This window comes from Callithrix jacchus, chromosome 14 (assembly GCF_049354715.1).
Source record: "Callithrix jacchus isolate 240 chromosome 14, calJac240_pri, whole genome shotgun sequence".
In the NCBI taxonomy this organism is placed as follows: Eukaryota; Metazoa; Chordata; class Mammalia; order Primates; family Cebidae; genus Callithrix; species Callithrix jacchus.
Window position 1 is genome coordinate 20,894,089 of NC_133515.1, and position 24,762 is coordinate 20,918,850.

The window sequence follows — 24,762 nt, forward strand, 5'->3', positions numbered from 1 at the left end:
GATTTAATGCAATCCCAACCAAAATATGAGGAGAATTTTGTTTCTTTGTTTTGCTCGTTTTGGTAGGAACTGACAACTTGATTACAGTGCTTATATGAAAATGCAAAGATCCTAGAATAGCTAAAGCAAAAAAAAAGAAAAAATGAGAGAGAGAGAGAAATTGGGAGGACTTATTTCTACTTAATTCCAAACTATAGGAACTATTATAAGACTGTGTAATATTGGCATAAAGATTGATACATCAATGACAGAAGTAGAACAGAAAATCCAGAAATATACGCACATATAAACAGTTAATTAATTTTGGCAAAAGTTTCAAGAAAATTCAATGGGAGGAAAGATTTAAAAATATTTTTCAATAAATGTTGCTGAAGTAATTGGCCCAATCAACAATAGGGTTTCAATAAATATTAGGTATTATTATTTTACAAATGAAGAAAAGTTAGGCTTTGTGATGCTTAATGACTTGCTCAGGGTACCCAGATAAAAAATCCACATCAGCATTTGAAACTGGACTGTGTGATTTTAACCTCAATGCCTTCTCACCAAAGGCTTGTCTCCTACTGTGAAAACTACTGTTTATTACTATTGGCTTTATAAAAACATGTTCTTTATTCCCAACATGATTACAAAATACTCAAGGGTGCAGTCTATGTCTTGTATTTCTTAGTATATTTGGTGTAAAGTGTAATAATTTATGGCAGTACTTTTCTCCCCAGGTGTTTTGACCTGAACCTCCTTCAGACTCATTCCCAGTTCCTTGTGGACATAGTTTCTAAAGGGCTAACTGCAGAAATGATTTTCCTCTCAGGTGAAAACTGACCCAGTATAGTGGTTTCAATCCCGCAGGCCTCACTCGGGCAAACTTACCTGAGTTGAGAGGTGAGGGCAGTGTCCACTCAATGAAAGGATGGCGATCAAAGGTGTTGGCCCTCTGGCACTTCTGCACATCCCCATCATTTTGGATCATGTCCACAATCTCCTGTGTCCAGGTTGTGCCTAGAAGGATTAGTTATTCTCATCTTCACCCACCTGTAGTACAATTTAATTCCATTTTCATGTTTACTCGTGTATTTAGTTAATCTCCCAACTGCTGAGTGTTGAGCAGGATCAGCTCACCTGCCCTGTCTTCTGCATGACCCCCAAGGTGAGCTGGGCTTCTGCATGCTATCTAGAGTGGGTGTGGCCTCTCCTCTGAGCACCAGCCCCCATCTGCACTCATCGATTATCACGGTATACTCACATATTGGCTTCCTTGCCACACTAAGCACTCTTTGGAGGTAGGGACTCATTCTTTTTTTCCCCTTTGTTCCTAGTACATACCATAGGGCTTTGTGCCTAATGAATGTAGCTGCATGGATGAATATTGAAGCAAATAAAAGTAGGGAGATATAAAGATGAATTAGCCATTGTATCTGCTCTAACAAGCTTACAATCTTACAATATTTTGGAGGGAAATAAGATGTGACAGTGACTGCTTCTTGCCATAGCTATTATGCATTCGTCCCTTCTCTTTTCAAATTAGTAGATTCTAAATTTTTAGCTTGGGGTATAGCTATTTGGCTCAAAGGTTATATTTTCTACTATTTCTTGCAGATAAATGTGGCCATGACAGTAAATTCTGGTGCCTGTCATGAAAGAAAGAACATAACCTTATTCCTTCCTTCCTATCTCTTTGAAAGTATTTGGAATGTGCCTGTGGTGGTTGGAGGCCCAGCAGTCATATTGGACCATAAAATCACAAGCCAGACCTGAGGATGGTGGAGCAGAAAGCAAGAACCAGGGTGGCTGATGACCAAGGCAGCCACTATTTCAGCCCCAGGATACCAGCCTCCTAACTGCTTTTCCTTTTGTGTTATTTTGGGTTTTCTAACACTTGTAGTCAAATAGAATTTTAACTGATACCAGAAGAGGACTGTGAATGGACATGTGTGTAGGCAAAAAGGTGGACTGCAGCAGAGAGAGCTAATTGTCCACTAAGTATCCATTTTGTTCTTACTACTTTTGATGTCTCTGTGGCTTGCAACCAAACCTGACACTCACTGAAACATGAGACATATGCAGATAACTGAAAGAGAAACTTCCATGAAGGGCTGTAAAGGTATGTAAAGTGCTCTAGGAGTTCAGAAGAGAGTGGACTCACTGCGGAAGGCATCAGTAGAGCTCAGTGAAGGAGGGGGATGGTAGCTCCGAAATGAAGGGCTGAAGTGGGAATAAAATGTCGATTTCACTAAGGAGGCATGGCATCCTAGGCAGGGAGCCTCAGAAGCAAAGATAAAGGCATGCATATTCCACACGGGGAAGGCTCCCAGGAAGTTGAGAGGTGCTGGGAGAGATGGGGAAGTAAGACTGGGGAAGCACTGAGGCCTGGAGATGGAGGGCCTTGGGGTCAGCTGCATAATTTCCCATGTAAGCTGACACAAAATTTCTGCCCTGAGGTAATACAGGTTTACTTTCACATCTGGGCAAGAGGAGGTGTCCAATGCAAGTCAAACAGAAAGGAGATTCTAGAGAAACTAATACCTACTAATAGCAAGCCCCTACCTAAGTTTATTAAGAAAGCCCTGGCCAGCCAATGCTGAGTTAGTAAGAAGGGAGTGAGGCTAAGGAGGGGAATTTGGAGCCAAAGACAGGAAAGACACACATTTCCAAGAATGTGGTGAAGGGGCCCTTTCCTGAAATCTTTCTGGTTATGGGTATCTAGTATTCTTCCTATTGAGTCAAGTGACCACTGAGAGACTTTCCCAAACTGATTAACGTTCTTTACTTTACTTGGTCACACTATCTGAAATTACATATTCAGATAACATGGGGATTATTAGTCATCATCACAGTCTTGCTGGTGGTGATGTTCCCTATTCCTCCACCCTGCACAAGCCTAGAACACTCTTTGCTATTTCTGACTCTTGCTTTTTCCACAAACTCCGCTTCCTTTCATAAAAGTCTGGTAAATGCCACTTTCCGTTTCTCACATCCTCCCCATGCTACTCACATAGGCTTTGGCCCACCTCTATCAGTACTTTTATAGTGGGGTGAAAGCATTCAGTTCCCCATCTGTCTCCTCCACTAGGAGGAGCCTCTTAGGGGCAAGAACTGTGGTTAATTCCAGGAGGGCTTAGCAGATGGGAGCAAGGACTGGCTGGTTGGCAAGTTTACTGTAAGAACTTCTGTGCGCTTCATAATTCCTTCAGTCCTTTGGTGACTTGGGATTCTGGCTATTTCTTTTACAGGGACCAAATAAGAGGAAGATCTTGGGTCATAGGGGATTAAAGATCATAAGCAAGTCTGGTTTCCATTTTTTTCCAGGACCAGCACTGGTGAAAACCTGCATTTTTAAAGTGGGAGACCCACTCCAGGGGTCAGTGCTCTGTCTAAATCTGGCTTTCCTGCCATTTTCTCATACCCACCTGCCTTTGCATAGGTTGCAATGAGGAGATCATCAGGTTTTGCTTGGAAATTCCAGATTTTGTCCCAATTATCACTAATCATTTTGGTCATGAGGATTCCATTCACTTCTTTAGTTTCTGGGTGTAGATAATTTTCCTCCAGATGAAGCTCTTTCATCTTCTCCAAGGACATCTTATTGGGAGAACTGTACAGCTGCTTAAAATAAAAGTGTGCTGCCATTTCTAATGCTTACAACAGTCAGTCCTTTTTTAAAAAAAGATTATTATCTGAGAGAGTCAGAGGAGACATATAGTGGGAATTTATTACTGCGTTTTAATTTAAGTGAGAAAAGTAAAAACCGTGGGAGCCTGAGCATTGCAAATACCTTTGTTTAAGGGTAAGGAAAAATGGTAAAGAAATAAGTGCACCTCTGGTGGGGATGGACGTCAGGTAGGACCACAAACCTGGGAGACTTTTTTAGCCAAGAGCTGCTTTGAGTTGGCTCATCAGAGATGCCTGAGGCCTGAGCCACAAGCAGAGGCCTTGGTGTGGAGCTCAGGGACAGAGAGGCCATTCAGTTCACAGACTTTTGTCAAGTTTGAGCAAGGAATAAGTTCCTTGGAATAATTTTGAGATATTAAAGAGATGGCATGATTTTTCCAGTGTGCAGAAATGTGATCTATGAACTATTCCAAAGAAAGCCTCAAGGAAGACAGAATCTGGTCCTTGATGGGCATCCCTTTTCATCTCCCATCACTCCCTTGCCCCCATGACCTGTTTTTTCTCATCATTGGACTTATTTCAATCTCCTGAACAACCTTAGCCCTTTTGTGACCCTGTGTTGTGTCCTTACGCCCATGCTCTTGGGTGATCAGTCTTCAACTTGTTCTTTAAAACAATCTAAAATGTTAGCTCACTAAGCTTTGATCATGTCTTTTCATGCATGGTTAACATTCAGAAAAAACTCTATTTCTACTTTAGATGCTATGTTCTTGAAGAGAAAGATTAAGTCATTTATTTATCTCAAAAAAAAAAAAAAAAGTCAAATAGATGTGCTGTGTTCCAGGGAGGTAGCACAGAATGCATAGAGTTTATCCTCTAAATTGGAAACTGTACCTCTGTTGCTTGTTCTTAACTTTTGTACCAAACCATATTTCTTTGTGGTATTTTATGAATGGAAGTAGGCAGAACCCCTGTGACCCGAAATATGAACTCTAGCACCCCTCACTCAGCAGACCCCTGCAGCCCGAGCATTGCAAATACCTTTGTGTCAGGGTAAAGAAAGATGGTAAAGAGATAAGTGCACTTCTGATGGGTATGGACATCAGGGAGGACCACAAACCTGGGAGATTTAGCCACCAGTGTTATGTTGAGGGAATGTGGAGCTGAAGTTGAATCCTGTCACTGGGGACTATCGTGACATCCATGTATGTGTTCAGAGGGACACACTTTACCTTGGCCTCTGAACAGGAAGCAGCTGTTTCACTAAATTTCTCTGCAATCATACGACACTGGGAAGAATGATGCAATAGGCATGATAATGTCTCCCAAAAGTATCTATGTCCTGAGGCCTGGAAACTGTGAATGTCACCTTACATGGCAAAAGGCACTTTGCACATGTGATTGAGTGAAAAAAAATCTCAAGATGAGGAGATTATCCTGAATTATCTGGGTGAGGCCAATGTGATCAGAAGGGTTCTTATAAGAGTAAGGCCGGAGATCACGTAATAGTGAAATAGCAAAAGAATTCATATAACTATTTTTGTATAAGGGGCCTTTAACCCATTTTATATGTAGGCTAAGGTAATTTTGGAGTACTAAGATAATATATAAAAATAACATTCCTGTAGTTATAAAAAGCTAACTCTGGGATAAAAATCAACAACCTATGTTAACAACTATGTTTTGTGAAAAATTTATAAAAACATGGTGACCTGACCAAAGACAAAAAAGTTCTAAGCTTCTCACACCCTTGCTGGCACTCAGATTGTGGTAATCAGTCATCTCTTTATTGCACCCTCTCTTCTTTCCCTTTTCCCTTAACATAAAAAGAGCCTAAACTTTGTACTGACTTGAGATGGTACTTTAGGACGTTAGTCTCACATCTTCCTGGTTTGCTGGCTCTCTTAAAAAATCTGTTTTTCCTTTCACCAACTCTTGTCTCTCATGTTTGTCTTTTGAGTGGCGAGCAGCTGAACCTGGGTTTGGTTAAAACTATGGAGCCCAACATGGGGCTGTGTGCCTCAGGTGGTCTATCCTGCCTGGTTTCCAATGGATGGAGCAATTGTCTGTAGCAGCACAGCAGGGCTGCTACCTGGCAGAGTTACACTACCAGGCAGAGCAACAACCACTCATGAGTGTCACCTGCTGGTGGTTAGCTGATACTGTGGCTAGGATTCCAGGGAGATCCCAGCAACTGTTGAGAACACTTTTGTCTTGGGGATCCTCCCTTCTCTCCCCTTTGAGGCATCAGCTGCCTACAATGCTTCACTGGTGCAAGGAGAAGCAGTGTCTCAGGGAGTCAGTGGACTGCTGGACGGGGAGTCAGTGGACTGCAGGACGGGGAGTCAGTGGACTGCAGGACGGGGAGTCAGTGGACTGCAGGACGGGGAGTCAGTGGACTGCAGGACGGGGAGTCAGTGGACTGCAGGACGGGGAGTCAGTGGACTGCAGGACGGGGAGTCAGTGGACTGCAGGACGGGGAGTCAGTGGACTGCAGGATGGGGAGTCAGTGGACTGCAGGACGGGGAGTCAGTGGACTGCAGGATGGGGAGTCAGTGGACTGCAGGACGGGGTAAGTTGCTCCAGTTTGTACAACTAGGAACTCTCTTCCCCTCCATTTGGGCTTTTCCTCTGAATAAGCCACTTTGTGTTTGTATTTGATTGGCATACCCTGTTGGATAAGGGAATGGTTGCTGGACTTTTAACCACTTTGAGAACTTGTTCATTTGCATGTGTTTGTCAGTTATCTTTATGCACCCTTGCTTACATGTTTAAAAACACGAGAAAGTTCAAAAGCAAGCCAGGTTGTCTGAGACTGCAGCTAATTACCGATTATGGCCCATTTCTTTACACATTTTGAACTGATGGACAAATTACAGCAAGAAAACTTCAGAGCTCAAATGGTTTACCTACAACTATAGAGTTAAACAGTCTTCTAAAACTCTTTCTTTCTTTATTTTTTTTCCTGCCTGCTTTGAATCTACTGCTATTAAACTCCTGGTATTGCGATAAAACTCACTCTTTATCGTACCACCAATTCAAGGTTATTTGGAGATTTTGTTCTTCTTATATAGTTCAGCCAGTTCTGTAGAAAATAAACACTCATTTAAAACAAAATGTAGACAATAAACACTCATTTAAAACAAAAATAGAAGGATAAAAAAGATTTTTAAAAATCAAACTGCCATAAAGACCACTTTAGCCAAAATATTTGTCCACAGTCTTTACTGAATTGCCTATTGACAGGTCCCAATTTTACCAAAAATAATTTGGATCTAGCTGCCTTTTATAGGTCAGTGATTTTTGTGATGCTGTCGCACGGCAAGAGTTCCAAGGTAAAAGCTATTAAATCTTGTGTGTTTGTATATGTGTTTCAACATCAGCTCCTCCTCCTGTAATTTTCCCCTCTAGTTCTAACTTGTGGTCTGAAGCTGAAATGTTTTATCTGAAAGGTCTAAAAAAAACAATATTTTCCTCCAGTATAACTTGATTCTATACTTTTCGCTTTTCTTAATATGTCTAAATTTTTCTAAATAATCAAGTAACTTCTCAGACAATTTCTAAGAGTGATGTACAAGACCCATCGCTGTACTCTATTCAGGAGACCCATCTCACATGCAAAGACTCACATAGACTCAAAATAAAGGGATGGAAGAAGATTTACCAAGCAAATGGAGAGCAAAAGAAATGCAGGGGTAGCAATGCTAGTCTCGGATAAAATGGACTTTAAACTAACAAAGATAAAAAGAGACAAAGAAGGGCACTACATACAGTAAATGGATCAATGCAACAAGAAGAGCTAACTATCCTACATATATTCACACCCAATGCAGGAGCACCCAGATACCTAAAGCAAGTTCTTAAAGACCTACAAAGAGACTTAGACTCACGCACAATAACGGTGGGAGACTTTAACACTCCACTGACAATATTGGACAGATCAACGAGACAGAAAGTCAACAAGGATATCCATGACTAGAATGCATATTTGGACCAAGCGGACCTAACAGACATTTACAGGACACTTCACCCCAAATCTGCAGAATACACTTTCTTCTCAGCACCACATTGCACTTACTCCAAAATTGACCACATAATTGGAAGTAAATCACTCCTCAGCAAATGCAAAAGAGTGGAAATCATAACAGTCTCTCAGACCACAGCGCCATCAAATTAGAACTCAGGATTAAGAAAAGCACTCAAAACTGCACAATCACATGGAAACTAAACGACTTGCTCCTGGATGAATGAATAATGAAATGAAGGCAGAAATAAAAATGTTCTTTGAAACCAACAAGAATGAAGACACAGTGTACCAGATCCTATGGGACACATTTAAAGCAGTGTCTAGACGGAAATTTATAGCAATAAATGCCCACATGAGAAACAAGGAAAGATCTAAAATCAACAACCTGTCATCAAAATTGAAAGAGCGAGAAGAGCAAGATAAAAAAAACTCAAAAGCAAGCAGAAGACAAGAAACAACAAAGATCAGAGCAGAAATGAAGGAGACAGAGACAAAAAAAACCCTTCAAAAATCAATAAATCCAACAGCTGTTTCTTTGAAAAGATCAACAAAATAGACTGCTAGCTAGACTAATAAAAAAGAAAAGAGAGAAGAATCAAATAGATGCAATAAAAAACAATAAAGGGCAGATCACCACCACTTCCTTGGAAATACAAACTACCATCAGAGATTACTACAAACAACTAAACCAGTAAATCTGGAAGAAATGGATAAATTCTTGGACACTTGCACACTCCCAAGACTAAGCCAAGAAGAAGTTCAAACCCTGAATAGACCAGTAGTAAGGTCTGAAGTCGAGGCAGCAATTAATAGCCTACCAACCAAAAGAAGTCCAGGTCGAGACAGGTTCACAGCTGGATTCTACCAGACATACATATTCTTTGAAACTATTCCGAAGAATACAAAAAGAGGGAATCCTCCCTAACTCTTTCTAGGAGATCAACATCATCCTGATACCAAAATCCAGCAGAGACACAACTAAGAAAGAAAACTACAGGCCAATATCCATGATGAACATGGATGTAAAAATCTTCAATAAAATATTGGCAAACAGAATCCAACAGCACATTAAAAAGCTTATCCACCATGATCAAATAGGCTTCATCCTGGGGATGCAAGGCTGGTTCAACATATGCAAATCTATAAACATAATTCACCATATAAACAACCAAAAACAAAAACCACATGATTATCTCAATAGATACAGAGAAGGCCTTCAAAAAAATTCAGCAGTGCTTTATGCTAAAAACTCTCAATAAACAAGGTAACGATGGAACGTATCTCAACACAATAAAAGCTATTTACGAGAAACCCACAGCCAGTATCATACTGAATGGGCAAAAATTAAAAGCATTCCCTTTAAAAACTGACACTAGACAAGGATGCCCTCTTTCACCACTCCTATTGAATATAATATTGGAAGTTCTAGCCAGAGAAATTAGGCAAGAAAAAGAAATAAAGGGCATTCATTTAGGAAAAGAAGAAGTCAAATTGTCCCTATTTGCAGATGACATGATTATATATTTAGAAGACTCCATTGTCTCATCCCAAAACCTCCTTAAGCTGATAAGCAACTTCAACAAAGTCTCAGGATACAAAATCAATGTGCAGAAATCACAAGCATTCCTATACACTAATAACAGACAAATAGAGAGTCAAATCATGAGTGAACCTCCATTTACAATTGCTACAAAGAGAATAAAATACCTAGGAATACAAGTAACAAAGGAGGTAAAAGATTTCTTCAAGGAGAACTACAAACCACTGAACAAGGAAATAAGAGAAGACAAAAACAGATGGAAAAACATTCCATGCTCATGGTTAGGAAGAATCAATATTGTGAAAATGGCCATACTGCCCAAAGTAATTTATAGATTCAATGCTATCCCCATCAAGCTACCACTGACCTTCTTCACAGAACTGGAAAAAACCACTTTAAACTTCATATGGAACCAAAAGAGAGCCTGCATAGCCAAGACAATCCTAAGCAAAAAGAACAAAGCTGGAGGCATCATGCTACCTGACTTGAAACTATACTGCAAGTCTACAGTAATCAAAACAGCATGGTACTGGTACCAAAACAGAGATATAGACCAATGGAACAGAACAGAGGCCTCGATAACAAAGCCACACATCTACGACCATCTTATCTTTGGAAAACCTGACAAAAATAAGCAATGCAGAAAGGAGTCCCTGTTTAATAAATGGTGTTGGGAAAACTGGCTAGCCATATGCAGGAACCTGAAACTGGACCACTTCCTTACACCTTATACAAAAATTAACCCCAGATGGACTAAAGATTTAAACATAAGAACTAACACCATAAAAACCCAAGAAGGAAACCTAGGCAAAACCATTCAGGACATAGGCACAGTCAATGACTTCATGACTAGAACACCAAAAACCTTGACAACAAAAGCCAAAATAGACAAATGGGACCTACTTAAACTTAAGAGCTTCTGCATGCAACAGAAACAACCATTACAACCATCTACCCATCTTATAAAGGGCTAATATCCAGAATCTACAAAGAACTAAAGCAGATTTACAAGAAAAAAACACACACATTCAAAAGTGGGCAAAGGATATGAACAGACACTTTTCAAAAGAAGACAAATATGAGGCCCACAAACATATGAAAAAATGCTTGCTATCATTGGTCATTAGACAAATGCAAATCAAAACCACATTGAGATACCATCTTATGCCAGTTAGAATGTTGATCATTAAAAAATCTGGAGACAACGGATGCTGGAGAGGATGTGGAGAAATAGGAACATTTCTATACTGTTGGTGGGAGTGTAAATTAATTCAACCATTATGGAAGACAGTGTGGAGATTCCTCAAGGATCTAGAAATAGAAATTCCGTTTGACCCAGCAATCCCATTACTGGGTATATATCCAAAGGATTATAAATTGTTCTATCATAAAGACGCATGCACATGTATGTTCATTGTGGCACTGTTTATGATAGTAAAGACCCGGAACCAACCCAAACACCCATCGATGATAGACTGGACAAAAAAAATGTGCCACATATATACCATGGAATAGTATGCAGCCATAAAAATGGATGAGTTCATGTCCTTTGTAGAGACATGGATGAACCTAGAAACCATCATTCTCAGCAAACTGACACAAGAGCAGAAAACCAAACACCGCATGTTTTCACTCATAGGTGGGTGATGAGCAATGAGAACACTTGGGCACAGAAAAGGGAACAACAGTCACAGGGCTAGGTTGGGAGGTGGAGGGGAGGAGAAGGGAGGGACAGCAGGGGTGGGGGCAGGGAGGATGGGGAGGGATAACACAGGAGAAATGCCTGACATAGGCGATAGGGTTGGAGGGGGGATGGAGACAGCAAACAACCATGGCATGTATGTACATATGCAACAACCCTGAAGGATGCAGGTTGTGCACATGTACCGCAAAGCCCAAATACAAAAAAAAAAAAAAAAAAAAAAATCCCAAAAAATTCCTACCTGCCTATCCACTTCCTAAAACGGCCTAAAATGCTTAATTGGCTATAAGTCTTTTTGACTGAGAGACATAATTAATGTCACACCACTCTGACATCAACATGGTATGAAACAAAAATCTGACCATGGATATTGCCTCTGGTATATCTTGATCAAAAGAAGAGAAAACATAAACTAATAAATGAAATCCTAAGCCCTCCACAGACCAGACAGGCTCCTCTTTGGCCAACAGAACTCCAGGGGAAAAAAACCTTAAAAGCCTAGTTCCCCAGCCATAATGGGATAGGAAGTCAGACATATCCTGCTATGCACCTTCTCTTTTATGGTTTAGACGCAACAACTTACCAATATTAATATTAAAATAAAAATCATAAGACTGACAAAACAGACTCTTTGTAACAATAAAATTTCAAATTATAAACAAGACCTGAGGCCACGCCAGGCAAGAGTTAAGTCACACCACCTACACTTACAAAGTAAACTGTGTTCTACCTGCCATAGGTTTTTCTTTTTCTCTAACAGCTGAACATTGGCCTCAAAATAAATATTATTAAGGCAATTTAACTAACGCTTTACCAGATACTGACTAACCAAATGCAGCCCCTGTTACAGCAGCAATGACTGCAGTTTTAATTAGACAATAGACTGATTTCAGTAACTTTCTCCTAATGAAAAGATCACTGGCCGTAGACTAGTTCTGGTTGATTCATAAATATTACACATTTGCATGACTTTGAATCCTAAAAAACATTTCACATATATGGCCTAATTGTAATGCATTTAAATATTAAGTCTGCACCCTAAAGTAAACATAAGTCATATGTTACCTACATGTTTTTCAATACACCTTCATCAATATTTGTAATTCCTTCTATAATTTATTAAATGTATTATGGTTTAGCCAGACTGTCATCAGATCTCCATGAGAGCCCCATGTACAATTGACAATGGGAAACAGATTTATTAACTTCCTTTTTTTTTATTTTTGAGATGGAGTTTCGCTATTACTGCCCAGGCTGGAGTGCAGTGGCACAATCTTGGCTTACTGCAACCTCCGCCTCCTGGGTTCAAGCGATTCTCCTGCCTCAGCCTCCTGAGTAGCTGGGACTATAGGCATGTGCCACAATGCCTGCCTATTTTTTTTGTATTTTTAATAGAGAGGAGTTTCACCACATTGGCCAGGCTGGTCTCAAACTCCTGACCTTCGGTGATCTGCCCTCCTCCACCTCCCAAAATGCTGGGATTACAGGTGTGAGCCACCGTGCCTGGCCAACTTTCTTATAAATATGGGAGACATATATTCGATAACTAACACCTCTCTAGCCCCTAATTCAGAAGAGACTATGATAATTACAAAGATGGCAGGAAAAGCTATGACTTACACTTTCCTACAACCTTTAGTTTGTCATCTTAATAACCACAATTGACAAAAAAAACCTTTAAAAATTGCCAAAATGTTTTATAAAAACTAATTGGACTTAAGGTAAGACATTAGTGATTCCCTGTTATAAATTAAAATGACTCCCTAAAGTAGACTCAAATTGAGCACCTTTAAAATATTATATATAAACCATTCCAGGTTTCTGTCCTGATTAAAAAATCAATTGCTACTTTAAAAAAGATTGCATAATATATGGTACACTTGTCCTGTCACCTTTCTTTCCATTTACTCTGGCCCTGGAAATGTCTGGACCCGGGGCTTTCTGGCAAGTGACTGTGGACTGTAGGAAAGACTGCATGAAAACATCTTTGTAAAAGAGTTGCGATCATAGATATATCATCCATAAAGCACCTGTAAGACTTCCCAGTATAGAATGGATGGTCCTGTGGGCAAGAGCGAGACCAGACTTGCAACACAGTTGTATCCTCTGTGCAGAGGATGTGGTGATACTCCTCCTTGTGGTTTGGAGCTAGAAATAGGTAGTCCATATTACGTAATGTGGATTCAGCTATTTTCAAGTTCTTAGTGGATTTGATTCATCATTGCAGGAAACTTCTCTTCAGATATGAATCCTGGTCCAGCTGGCCTCCTTCCTACTTTAGATTCTGGTGGCCAGGGTAGCCAAAAATAAACCAGTTGCTTTCCTCCTAACTTAAATAATTAGGTCCAAACAAGGCTGAAGTGTCTGACAATGGAGATAAAAATTACTCCACTTCCCACCTAACCTCCACTGAGAAAAGGAAATTCAAGAAGGGCATTAATCACATGTTCGCATGAATATTGGAAATCTGTGGTCACGGCTCCCATCCAGCAGAGACAGCATGGAAGGTTATGCTGGATTTCACTCTCATGCCTGTTTCTGCATTCTCCCCCAGCCCCCACTGCACAAATCAATGAAATTATTATTGGCTTATATTTTACATTTTCAATTATTGATTATGACATAAAGCACTTATACCAAAAGAACAGAGATAAACCTAGCAGACACTTATGTATGTCCCAGTAAAGTTCAGAAGCTGTTAACATTTTGCCTTATTTAGTTAAATAGATAAGATTACCGATAACTAGAACCCTTTTGCCAATTGCTATCCCTTCCTGTTTTCTTAGAGTGAAAGTTGTAATCATAATTCTGAATTGGTTGTGTGTCATCCTCATATTTTTTAAATTTTAATTATTTTTATTTATAATAAATAAAAATTTCTGAGTTAAAATTTTCACATAAAAATATTGTACACATACTTTTTTCACTTATATTTTTAAAGATTTATTAATTCAGTTAATATCTGGTTAGTATATTCTATCATGTTTTGCCAAAATTACTTAATCTGATTCTAAACAGAAGAAACAATCATTTAAAGCCAGAATGTGGAACATTCTACATTGCAATTGGCCTGAATTCCTCAAAAAGGTCAATACCGGCCGGGCCTGGTGGCTCAAGCATGTAATCCCAGCACTTTGGGAGGCCGAGGTGGGTGGATCACGAGGTCCAGAGACCGAGACCATCCTGGTCAACATGGTGAAACCCCGTCTCTACTAAAAATACAAAAAATTAGCTGGGCATGGTGGCGCATGCCTGTAATCCCAGCTACTCAGGAGGCTGAGGCAGGAGAATTGCCTGAACCCAGGAGGCGGAGGTTGTGGTGAGCCGAGATCTCGCCATTGCACTCCGCCTGGGTAACAAGAGCGAAATTCCGTCTCAAAAAAAAAAAAAAGACCAATACCATGATAAACCAAAAAAGGCTGGAGACTATTCTAGATGAAAAGAGTCTACAGACACAGAACCGAATACTTTGATTGGATCCATTTTTTTTTTTTTTTGAGACGGAGTTTTGCTCTTGTTACCCAGGCTGGAGTACAATGGCGCGAGCTCGGCTCACCACAACCTCCGCCTCCTGGGTTCAGGCAATTCTCCTGCCTCAGCCTCCCGAGTAGCTGGGATTACAGGCACGGGCCACCATGCCCAGCTAATTTTTTGTATTTTTAGTAGAGACGGGGTTTCACCATGTTGACCAGGATGGTCTCGATCTCTTGACCTCGTGATCCACCCGCCTTGGCCTCCCAAAGTGCTGGGATTACAGGCTTGAGCCACCGCGCCCGGCCAGATCCATTTTTTTTTAAAGCTATATGAGATATTCTTGAGACAGTTGGGGAAGTCTGACTGTTGACGATGTTTGCGGGATTATGGTTATGTAACAGAGTCCTTTCATGGATTTAGTGCATTTATCCTATTCATTGTGTTGTGATTCATTGTATGATAATCTCAGTTCCTTTCCTCATTCCTTGGCTAATGTTTGTTAATTGCATTGTTAAAATTCTCAACAGAATTACCATATTATCTGATTCATTATTTAGTGGAAAAGGATCATAGAACAGCCAAAATAATTATAAAATTGATCAATTTCTTCTTGTAATCTCAAGTTTTGCTCGCTGTAACTTTGAGTCTGTTAATGGGTGCATACTAGTTCAGAAAAGTTTTCCTTGCTTGGTGAATTTTTCCTTTTAACATTATGAAATGCTGTCTTTATTTCTAATATTGCTTTTTTGGTTAAAGTTTAATTGGTCTGATACCAAGAGAACGTCCTCGTTCTTAGATGGTAGTGGCTAAAGTATGTAGTGGTGAAGTGTCACGGTGACTTTAACATACATTCAAATAGCTCAGTGGAACAGAGTATGCTTATGTGTGTGCACAACATATGTGTATATACAGAACTGGCAGTTTTTGCATCTATTATTTTTGGCTTAAGTAAAAAAGCTACTTATTCTGTAAACTGGCAGAAAGAATCTCTCTGGATACTTGTTTTCAACTTTTTTAAAGTTCTTACACCTAGACTGGAAATAAAAACATTTACCTAAAAAGCAAATATTTTCTTCATTAAAAAGCTAAGCTAAACAGATTAAGTTTAGTGAAAACAATTTCAGTGACATAGGAAAACCGTGACGCTTAAGCAGGCTTTTCTCTGGAAATCTATAAATAAATGAGTTTCAGCTTTCTGACTGCAGGAATCACATCTAGTTACCCTGGTGCCTCCATGCCTGGTGATAAGCGATACAGAGTGGGTGCTGTGTTTCTGTTGTTGAGTGACTTTGAACTTGCTTATCCAGCCGTGAGATAGGAAGACATACTTTTCTTCTTTAGTTAGAGCTTGTATCCTGCCTAGCGCTAACCAATTGCTCACACTCATTACTGTTACTTGAAGACTCAGCCCCAGCCTATGCAAAATGAATTGGCTCATGGCCAGCTCTTCCATGCTTGGGGAAGCAGAGGGTTTCATGCTGGGCCCCCAAGGGAGATCCAGGCCCTCTGCATTCAGACTCTACCACAGCCAAGCCTGTGGGAGAAGTATGAGACCGGACTCGCCCAGAAAACCAGCCTGTGAGTGTTCCCTGCAGATGCCCAGTCCTGTCACTTGCCCTGGTGGATGGGATTGTACCCTGTCAGGCTAGGGATCTTCTATCCCAAGCTACACGTTTTCTGTGTCCTCATGCACTTTTGCTGGGCTCCAAAGCAAGGTGAAGGGTTCAGAAGCCAATACTGCTGCAGAGGCCCTTGTAGAGTGGTCTCAGGAGGTCAGTGGGGGCCTGGCCCCTCCATGCTCATTACCAGTGCCCACCTGAGAAGGGGGCTAAGCTCTGAGGTTTGTATTCAGGTGGAGCCTTGATGGTGCAGAGAGGTTACCGAACAGTCCACTCCCTTGCTGGTGCCAGGCACACAGGTGATGTCTCCACCACTCAAGTTCTTGCCTAAGGGCCTCAGCACATGGGAGCCTTCAGTAAAACACCCACCTATTACTGGGGTGAAGGGCAAAGTTCTCAGGGAAACTCTGGGCCTGGTTAATCTGAGGTCCAAGTACTTGTTGAAGATCCCCCTTCTGCCTCTCCTGTGGCTTTGGAATGTCATGACTACCTGGGCTGCAGCTCCAGGGTACCTGGAACCCTCCTCTTGTGTGTTGCCCCCCTGCCGTCTGGGTATAGGGCTTTTGAGGCCTGTCTGTGAACAGAGACTGTGTTATCCAAGTATCTGTAGTTGTATACCCTGAGCCTTTTGTGAGGATGGTAAGAGGAGAAAGTTATTTCTGGAGCCGGAGGAAAGGCACAGAAGCCTCTGCTCAGCCCTTGGTCCCCACTCTTCCCCTGGAGCTGTAGCCTGCTTGCTCGGACCCCTGAATCTGCTGCCAGTTTGCTCCTCCATTCTTTTCAGAATAATTTCCTGTGAACAGACAGTGAAAAATGGCTCTGTAGTTTACACCCTTGGCCACAGAACCCGGGACTGGGCATGTCCTTGGTCTGTGTGGGCTCCACTGAGAAGATCCTGGTCCTGTGTTATACAGACAAATTGGAATTGGAAGTATATGCCTTGGAGGTGGGTCAAGGTGTCTCCCACCTGCAGGGAGGGGAAGGACCTGGTAGTAGCTTTCTCAGGGTGAATTAAGTTAATTCTTTAGGAAAGAGTTTCCCTGTAATCACCATAGAACCAAAGGATAGAAGCCTTGGGAAATTTGGGACTAAGGGCAGGAAAATACATTTTTTTCCTCCTTCCTATCTTTGAAAAAATTTTTTTTCTCTTCTGTGCTGGAGAAAGTGACCAATTCTTTCCCTTTCTTCCCTGACCTTGCTATCTGTCCACCTTGAAGGAATCTAACCTGGGCAATTCGGTGGGAGGATTTTTAGCCAGTACTTACAAGATTCCAAGAGAAAGTGGTTTTTCAAGACCTCGATCTTTACTTTCTGTTTGTGGACTCTTGATGTCTTTGCTTCCTTTAGTCTCTTCCTCCAGAATTTTTCATGAGTTCTGAAGCCCTGACATACAGAGGAAGGCCTGTGAGGAGGTTCTTGCATTAATCCTTCCCCTTCCTTCCCTTGATATAGGATCTGCTTAAGGCAGATTAGGGATTGAGTTGCATCTAAGTGCTTAACAGCTGAAGGAGGAGATCAAGGCAGTAACTAATGAAAGCCCTGGGGATGAACTCCAGCCAATCATCTCAGCAGCATAGCAGGACCCTTGCGTCCACACTGTTCTGTCCCATGATCATTTATTTCTTGGCAGTGACAAACCACTTTGAAATTACACGTTTGGAATTGTAAGGGACAGTATTAGGAGGCATATGCAGCATCACATTCCCTCTTGTACCTGTCGTGTACGTCAATAAATGAACAGGGAACTCTTTGCCAATGAAACCATATGTGTCCTCAGAATTCTCCTTACCATAGTTTTCCAGAGAGTCACTTTCAATTGAGAAGAATTGGCTAAAAGATAAGACCTGTTAGTTATCCCTGGTTTATAGTGTTCTGGTGGAATTAAAGTCAAAGGTTTAAAATGTCATAGTTCTTTTTGTTTGTTTGTTTAGTATTCCATTTTTTCATTTATCAATAATTGAAAACTAAGCATTTTTATTTGGTTTTACTTGTTTGGTTTAGTTACCCTGATACTTCAAACAATTCTCTTATAAAATGTCCTTGTGGACACACTGACTGTGTGGTTATCTTGCACATTTGCTAAAATTACTATCTGTTTTCATTTGTTCCATAAAGTTATAGCTACTTTTATCCTAATGCTCTTTTGCATATGTTTTTTTTCTACTTGCATTTTAAACAACATATAAGTATATTTTATTATAGTAATGAGGTTTAATATGAAGCCTCATCAATATTTATTAATGGTGTAGCATTAATTGATGGTAATAATTAATATTAATTTTAATTCACTTATGGTAGGTAGTTATCATGCAAAGAACCTGTGGATCCCCAAATGAAATAAGCCAAACAATAAATAGCAAACCCTCATTAAAGGCTAATATATATTAAGCCCAAGTTCTAATCTTTACTAGTCTTTTATGATATAAAAATCCTTCCTGCAGTTCTGCCAAATAGATATATCACTTTTTTTTGCCTCCATTTTATGGGTTAGAAATGTAAGGCCTAGAGAGCTTCAATAGTACACCCAGAGTTACACAACTAATTTGGGAATCCAGGCAGCTGAGGTCAACTTGGTTTTTCCTGTGGTGGAGAGGTCTTAATGTAAAGCAAGTTAGTGCGGTTCAATGCCAGGAGGTTCATTTTAAATATATAGAATATTTGGTCTAGTGGACTCTCCAGATTTTTAAGCAATGACTTTGAAAGAAATTAAATTAACAAATATATGATTATTGAAATAATCTGAACTTCAAAATTTTATGTTAATCTATAATATTAGAAGCTCACCAAGTCATAAAATGTATATTAACACATTTAAAAATACCATTAAATCAAGTATCTCCTAAAGATGTTTGCTCTAAGCTATAAAGCTTTACATTTTTAAATGCTAAGCATTTGATATCAATTTGCTCCAAGTTTCTATTTGTTCTAGGAGAAAAGGGTAAAGTGTGAGAAATACTATATTTTCTTTTTTTGGTGACTTCTAGAAATTTTATATTCTAGATTTGCAGTGACACTATGAATATTCATCAACTTTTAAGGCCCACATTCAGTACTTCAATGATGATTACTTAAGATGTGTGTTTAAGAAATTTGTATTAATTCTGCTGCTTATGTACAAATGCCTTGGTACCTGTAAGTGGACCAAGCCAATGGTAGGGATGGAAACTTAAAGGGGAAATGACCAAAGGATGTGAATGGCAATCTGTGTCCCTTGGTTGTTAGAAAAACCACAAGAACATCTGAAAATCATTAGTGAGTCTATGGGTACTGTGGGGTGAAATACAGACTATAGGCACTTACTTGGATAATTCCAAATAAGATGACTATGGAGTTTCTTCTTTCGGTCTGAACTTTATAGGTAGGTAGGTGGTTATGATTTGTCTATCTACCCATCCATCCACCCACCCACCCATCCACTACCCATCCGTTCAACAAATAATTACTTGATACCTTCTACATGCTAGGCATTGTTTAGCTTTTGGGAGAGGTTGTTTCCAATCAGGTATGAGGAGACAGATAATAAAATAATAAGATTTCAGCAGACGTTGTGCTATGATAAAAGTGAGAGTTAGTAATGAAAAGAAATGGGGTGATGGCCAAGAAGTCGTGAACATGATCTCTGAGGTAGGTGAATTTAGACCTGAAGGAGCCAGTTTAGAGAAGACCCTTGGCAAAGGAATGCCAGGCAGAGGGACTCCCAGTTATAAGACCTGGGGCTTGTTCTGCTTCTGGAGCCAACAGGGGACTTGAGCCCTTATGGTCGTCAGGGGCAAGTCGCACAAGTGGGATCAGAAAGGTAGAGGTAAAAGAGGCTTTGGGACTGTGAGAGAGTTTGCGTTTTATTCTAACTCAAAAGGGATCCTTTGGAGGGTTTAGATCTCTTTCTTAAAATCAAGACTCTGATTTCCACTGGACAGAGCATACACTGGTTGCTGTTGTAGAATCATTTGTAGAGGACAGGAATTCCAATGATGAGACCAGCTCAGGGACTCTTCTGCAGACAAATAATTGCTCACTGGCATTTATTCGGCCTTAGACATGTTATGGATTAACATGTTATGTTTTGGTAGTGGTGATGGCAACATGTGCTCTGGAAAATATTTCAGACCCAAGTTGTCCACAGAGAAAAAACTAGTTAAGGGTCTCAGCTGCCTTACCTGCTGGCCCAGTTGCAGAGGGAACACCTGCTGGAGTGTATTGACTTACCACTTGGACACCTGCAGGGATCATTTATCACTCTCCATAATAGAAATATTTTCACGGGAAACCAGACTCTCTGTGCTCAGTTACCTGGAGGACTTAAAGGATTTCATCACTGGTGGAAATAAGCTCAATCGTGTGCGACCACAAAGGGATTAAAGAATTGTTTACCTTCTCCTGAGGTGGTAGAGCATGTTTGGCACCTGTGAACAAATGTGTGGGCTGTGGAAGGGGGGTTTGGTGGGGCCTCCCACTGACTTCCTTCTTCCTCACAGAGTGAAGAGGAAAAATGCTGTGGAGTCAAATTCACCTCTCAGGACGTGACAGGGCTATAATGTTAGGTAAATCTGTATTTGGAAAAAAACAAACAGCAAAAAAATTAAAAATAGCAACCCAGGTGAAAAAAGTACACTTTCCTGAGAGATGGAGTCCCAGCCCTAGGAAATGTGTTGTCCCACCATTGATTTCCTAAATAGACTCTTTTGTAAAGACTTAGTTTCCTGAGGTCTGGGACCAGGCTTATCTGCATGTCCACAGTGTTGTTTATACTAGTTTAGAGAAGGCAGTCCTAGGCAGTGTGTGACAAAGAGTCAGTGGGACTCTTTTTTCTTACCCACCTATTCTTATATGTTTATTAATAAAGCATTGCTTTGTTATATTCTAAAAAATAAGAAAAGAAATCCTCCTCCAAAGAAAAGAGAAGAACAGAAAAGGTAAAGTAACAACAAAAAGGAAATAATAATATTTGAGTTGTGAAATTGAGACTGCATTATACTTTTGGTTAATTTAAGGAGAATTGAATGACAAATTTCAATATTATTTTCTACACCAAGCCATGATATTATTAAAAATTATTTAAATCTTTTTTAATGTCTAGAGTTTTAATACAAGAAGATGTAACAAACATGAACATTTACATACTAAAGTGCATTGCATTAAATCATGCAAAGTAAAAATTGGTAGTTTAACAAATCTTCTGTTTCATGGTAAAATTTATTACATATTTCTCTGAATTTGGGAAATCACATAGTTAAAAATAAACAAGAGTATATAGTGGGGAATAAACTAAAATACTTTAAGCACAAACTGGTAAAATGATTGTGAAAGGGAGGAGGTAGGACCTTTGGTAGGACCTTTGGTCAACCGCACAGACTGTACACGACCTCAAGGCAGTCAAAGTACGGGAATTTTTTGAACATAAAAGTAAACACTGTGAACAGTGTAAATACTAGATTTTCACTAGTGTAAATAGTGTGATTACTCTATATTGTCTCAAAAATTAGGAATATATCAAGATATAAAGGTGGAAGTGGAAATCACTTAAAATCTCACCATGCAAAGAGAACCATCAATAATATATTGGTGGCCTTCATTTGTGTATCTCCACATCTATATATAAATATAAATATTTTACATGTATCCTTATAAATATATCTATAAATATTTATATTTACATATTGTGATGGTTAGTTTGAGGTGTCAATCTGGCTGGACTGAGGGATGCCTGGATGGCTGGCGAAGTGTTGTTTCTAAAGGCTTCTGTGAGGGTGTTTCCAAAGGTGATTGACATGTGAGTGATGTGTATGTGTACATGTGAGTGATGTGTATGTGTACATGTGAGTGATGTGTATGTGTACATGTGAGTGATGTGATGTGTATGTGTACATGTTTGTTGTTTATTTTGCATAACGATCACATTTTATCCACTAGTCTGCATTTTATCTCTGTGTAAATTCTGCTAAGCTAACTAATAGTTCATACTCATTAATTTTTTAAAACCCTCACTCTAACCCTAACCCTTCCAACTCATTGACTAGGTTTGAATTAGCTGAATAATATTCTATTGGAATAATACTCTGTTCATTGAATAAAATTCTATTCTATAATATTCTATTGGCTGAATAATATTCTATAAGGTGCACAGATGGGGAAATAAAACTTCCGACGATGGATCAGTGCTTGGGTAAGAAGCTCCAGCTTCTGGAGACCGCGTTAATGAGATTGGATCTACAGCAATTTGTTTAGCTCATTGCTCTGATTCAAAAAGATAATAAAACTTCTCCTTAGCTCTTTCCAGAGGACCAAAGTGTATGGTCTACAATAGGTCTCTAGGTTACGCCCCACATGTCTGGGAGTTTAATGTAGCTGTCTTCCTAGATGTTTGCATTTCAAAAAGCAATGAGCCCCAGACCTTGGTGCCGCCTCTACGTCAAAGGTTCTCTCTGCTCCTAGAGAGATTTTACTTATATAGCAAAGGGTTGGATTAAGGAGGAGACCCTTTCAGGAGAGGAGGGAGACAGCTACCTCTTTCCCATTTATAACGAGGGCATTTATTTTGTCATCCCTGGCCTATGGGATGTCTGGCTGTTGTGTAGAAAAGTCTCTCATCTGACTTTCATAGTGTCAGTGTGTTGCATTGAACTCAACACCAGAACAAAAGTATGCCAAATTGCAGGGTTTATTGCCGGCGACCACGGAGGACTCACGTCTCTCCAACCCGTGGCAGAGAAAGAAGAGTGACAAGACCTTTTTATACCCACAAAACCACCTTGGGAGTGGGGGTGAGGAGCGGAGATGGGAATGAAAGCTGTCAATCACCTCCTAGGCTGAGACGAGGGTGAGGGGGCTCCAGATATTCCAAGGGCCAGGGGACTTTTGTCATTCCGATTGCCACTTAAGTGGTTTACAGAGGTCAAGATAAACATTAGTTTATACATTATTTGGACAGGTGTGGGGTCCACATAATTTTAGGTTACTTGGCTCCAGGATGGAATTATCTGGGGGTGCTTACTTTGGTAAACAAAGGCCAGCAATTCTGGCAGTTACAGATAAGAGTAAGTATGCAGCTTTTCCTCTCTTTGCATTTTGCAAGGTAATCTTAGTAGTTTACAGAAGCCATGGCTAGTAGTCATTGTGAGGAGAATGGAAACAGTTTTCCCATTTTAAAATGGCATTGTGCTGGTTCTAATTCTAGGCCAGCTATATCACAAGTGCAGGTATAGGTCTGAGCTTGAGGATTAAAGGTTAGTGGGTTTGAGGGAGGGTGACATTTGTATATGATAGTAAGTTAATAAATAAGAAATATATTTCTTATCTGGAGTACCTCTTGTGGCCAATGAAGAGGAATATGAAAAACCAAACAGGATGTCTGTCAGTTTATTACCTCCTGCCTTTTTCATAGGCACTCATGTGGTTTACAGATTATAGCTGCTATGAACCATTATTGCAACACGCATCCTATGTGTATATCAGTATATACTGTGTTTGTTTTCTGAAAAGTTCCTATAGTAGTAGGAGGGTTTATGGCTCAGACTGATTATGTTTCATTTGTAACAGATACTGTTTTCCAAAAGGTTCATAGGAAATTAGATTTCTCTTGAGACATGAAAAACCATTCAAAAGATAACAAACCCAGGGGCTGTTTTTTTGGAAAAAATTAATAGGATAAATAGGCTGCTAGTTAGACTAATAAAGAAGAAAAGAGAGAGGATCCAAATGAACACAATTATAAATGACAAAGGGGTTGGGACCCCTGGCCTCACAGAAATACAATATGAACATTTCTATTGACACAAACTAAAAAACCTAGAAGAGATGAATAAATTCCTGGACATATACACCCTCCCAAGACTGAACAAGAAAGAAACTAATTCCCTGAACAAACCAATAATGAGCTCCAAAATTGAATTAGTAGTAAATAGCCTACAACCAAAAAAATCCCAGGACAAGATGGATTCACAGCTGAATTCTACCAGATGGATAAAGAAGACTTATTACCATTCCTACTGAAACTATTCCCAAAAATTGAGGAGAATGGACTCCTCCCCAACTCATTCTGTGAGGCAAGCATCACCCTGATACCAAAATCTGGCAGTGACACACATATACACATACACAATGTATATTCATTGCAGCACTGTTCACAATAGCAAAGACATAGAATCAACCTAAATGTCCATCAGTGACAGATTAGATAAAGAAAATGTGGTATACATACACCATGGAATACTATGCAGCCATAGAAAAGAAGGAGATCATGTCTTTTGCAGGAATGTGGATGGAGCTGGAGACCATTATTCTCAGCAAATAAATGCAGGTACAGAAAACCAAATAACACATATTATCATTTATAAATGGTGCTAAATGGTGAGAACTCATGAACACAAATAGGCGAACAACACACACTGGGGCCTACTTCAGTGTGGAGGACAGGAGGAGGGAGAGGATTAGAAAAAATAACCCTTGGGCTTAGTATTTGGGTGATGAAATAGTCTGGACAACAAACCTCTGTGACATGGTTTTACTTATGTAACAAACCTGCACACGTACACCTGCACCTAAAATAAGAGTTAAAACAGATAAATATAAATGACCAGGAGAGAAAAAAGTGATAAAATGACATAATGTAATCTCTGCACTAAAAAAAAAAAAAGAAAAGAAATTAGATTTCTCTGGAAATATAGAACAATATACTTCTTCCAAACTTTATCCAATCCTAGCCAACAGTGTGTGTTGTCATGCTGTGCATTTTCAAAACTTTTGCCACTTTTATTGGTAAGAAATTTCTGTCCATTTCTGCCTTCATTTGCAG

The 24,762-nt window shown here is 39.8% G+C and overlaps 1 protein-coding gene across 2 annotated transcripts in view; it reads right to left on the reverse strand.

The window, feature by feature from the left end:
• LOC100414085 (sulfotransferase 1C1) overlaps positions 1-17,431 on the reverse strand; it is a 32,542-nt gene extending 15,111 nt beyond the window's left edge. The window contains exons 1-3 of one of the 2 annotated variants that reach the window (XM_017964121.3): positions 17,237-17,431; positions 3,408-3,603; positions 871-999 (exon numbers count right to left, since the gene is read on the reverse strand). In XM_017964121.3, the coding sequence (XP_017819610.3) occupies positions 871-999; positions 3,408-3,579 (301 nt within the window). In that variant the 5' untranslated portion in view covers positions 3,580-3,603; positions 17,237-17,431. The remainder of the gene's footprint in view (positions 1-870; positions 1,000-3,407; positions 3,604-17,236) is intronic. The other variant, XM_002757475.5, reaches the window with a different exon arrangement.
• Positions 17,432-24,762: the final 7,331 nt, after the last annotated feature.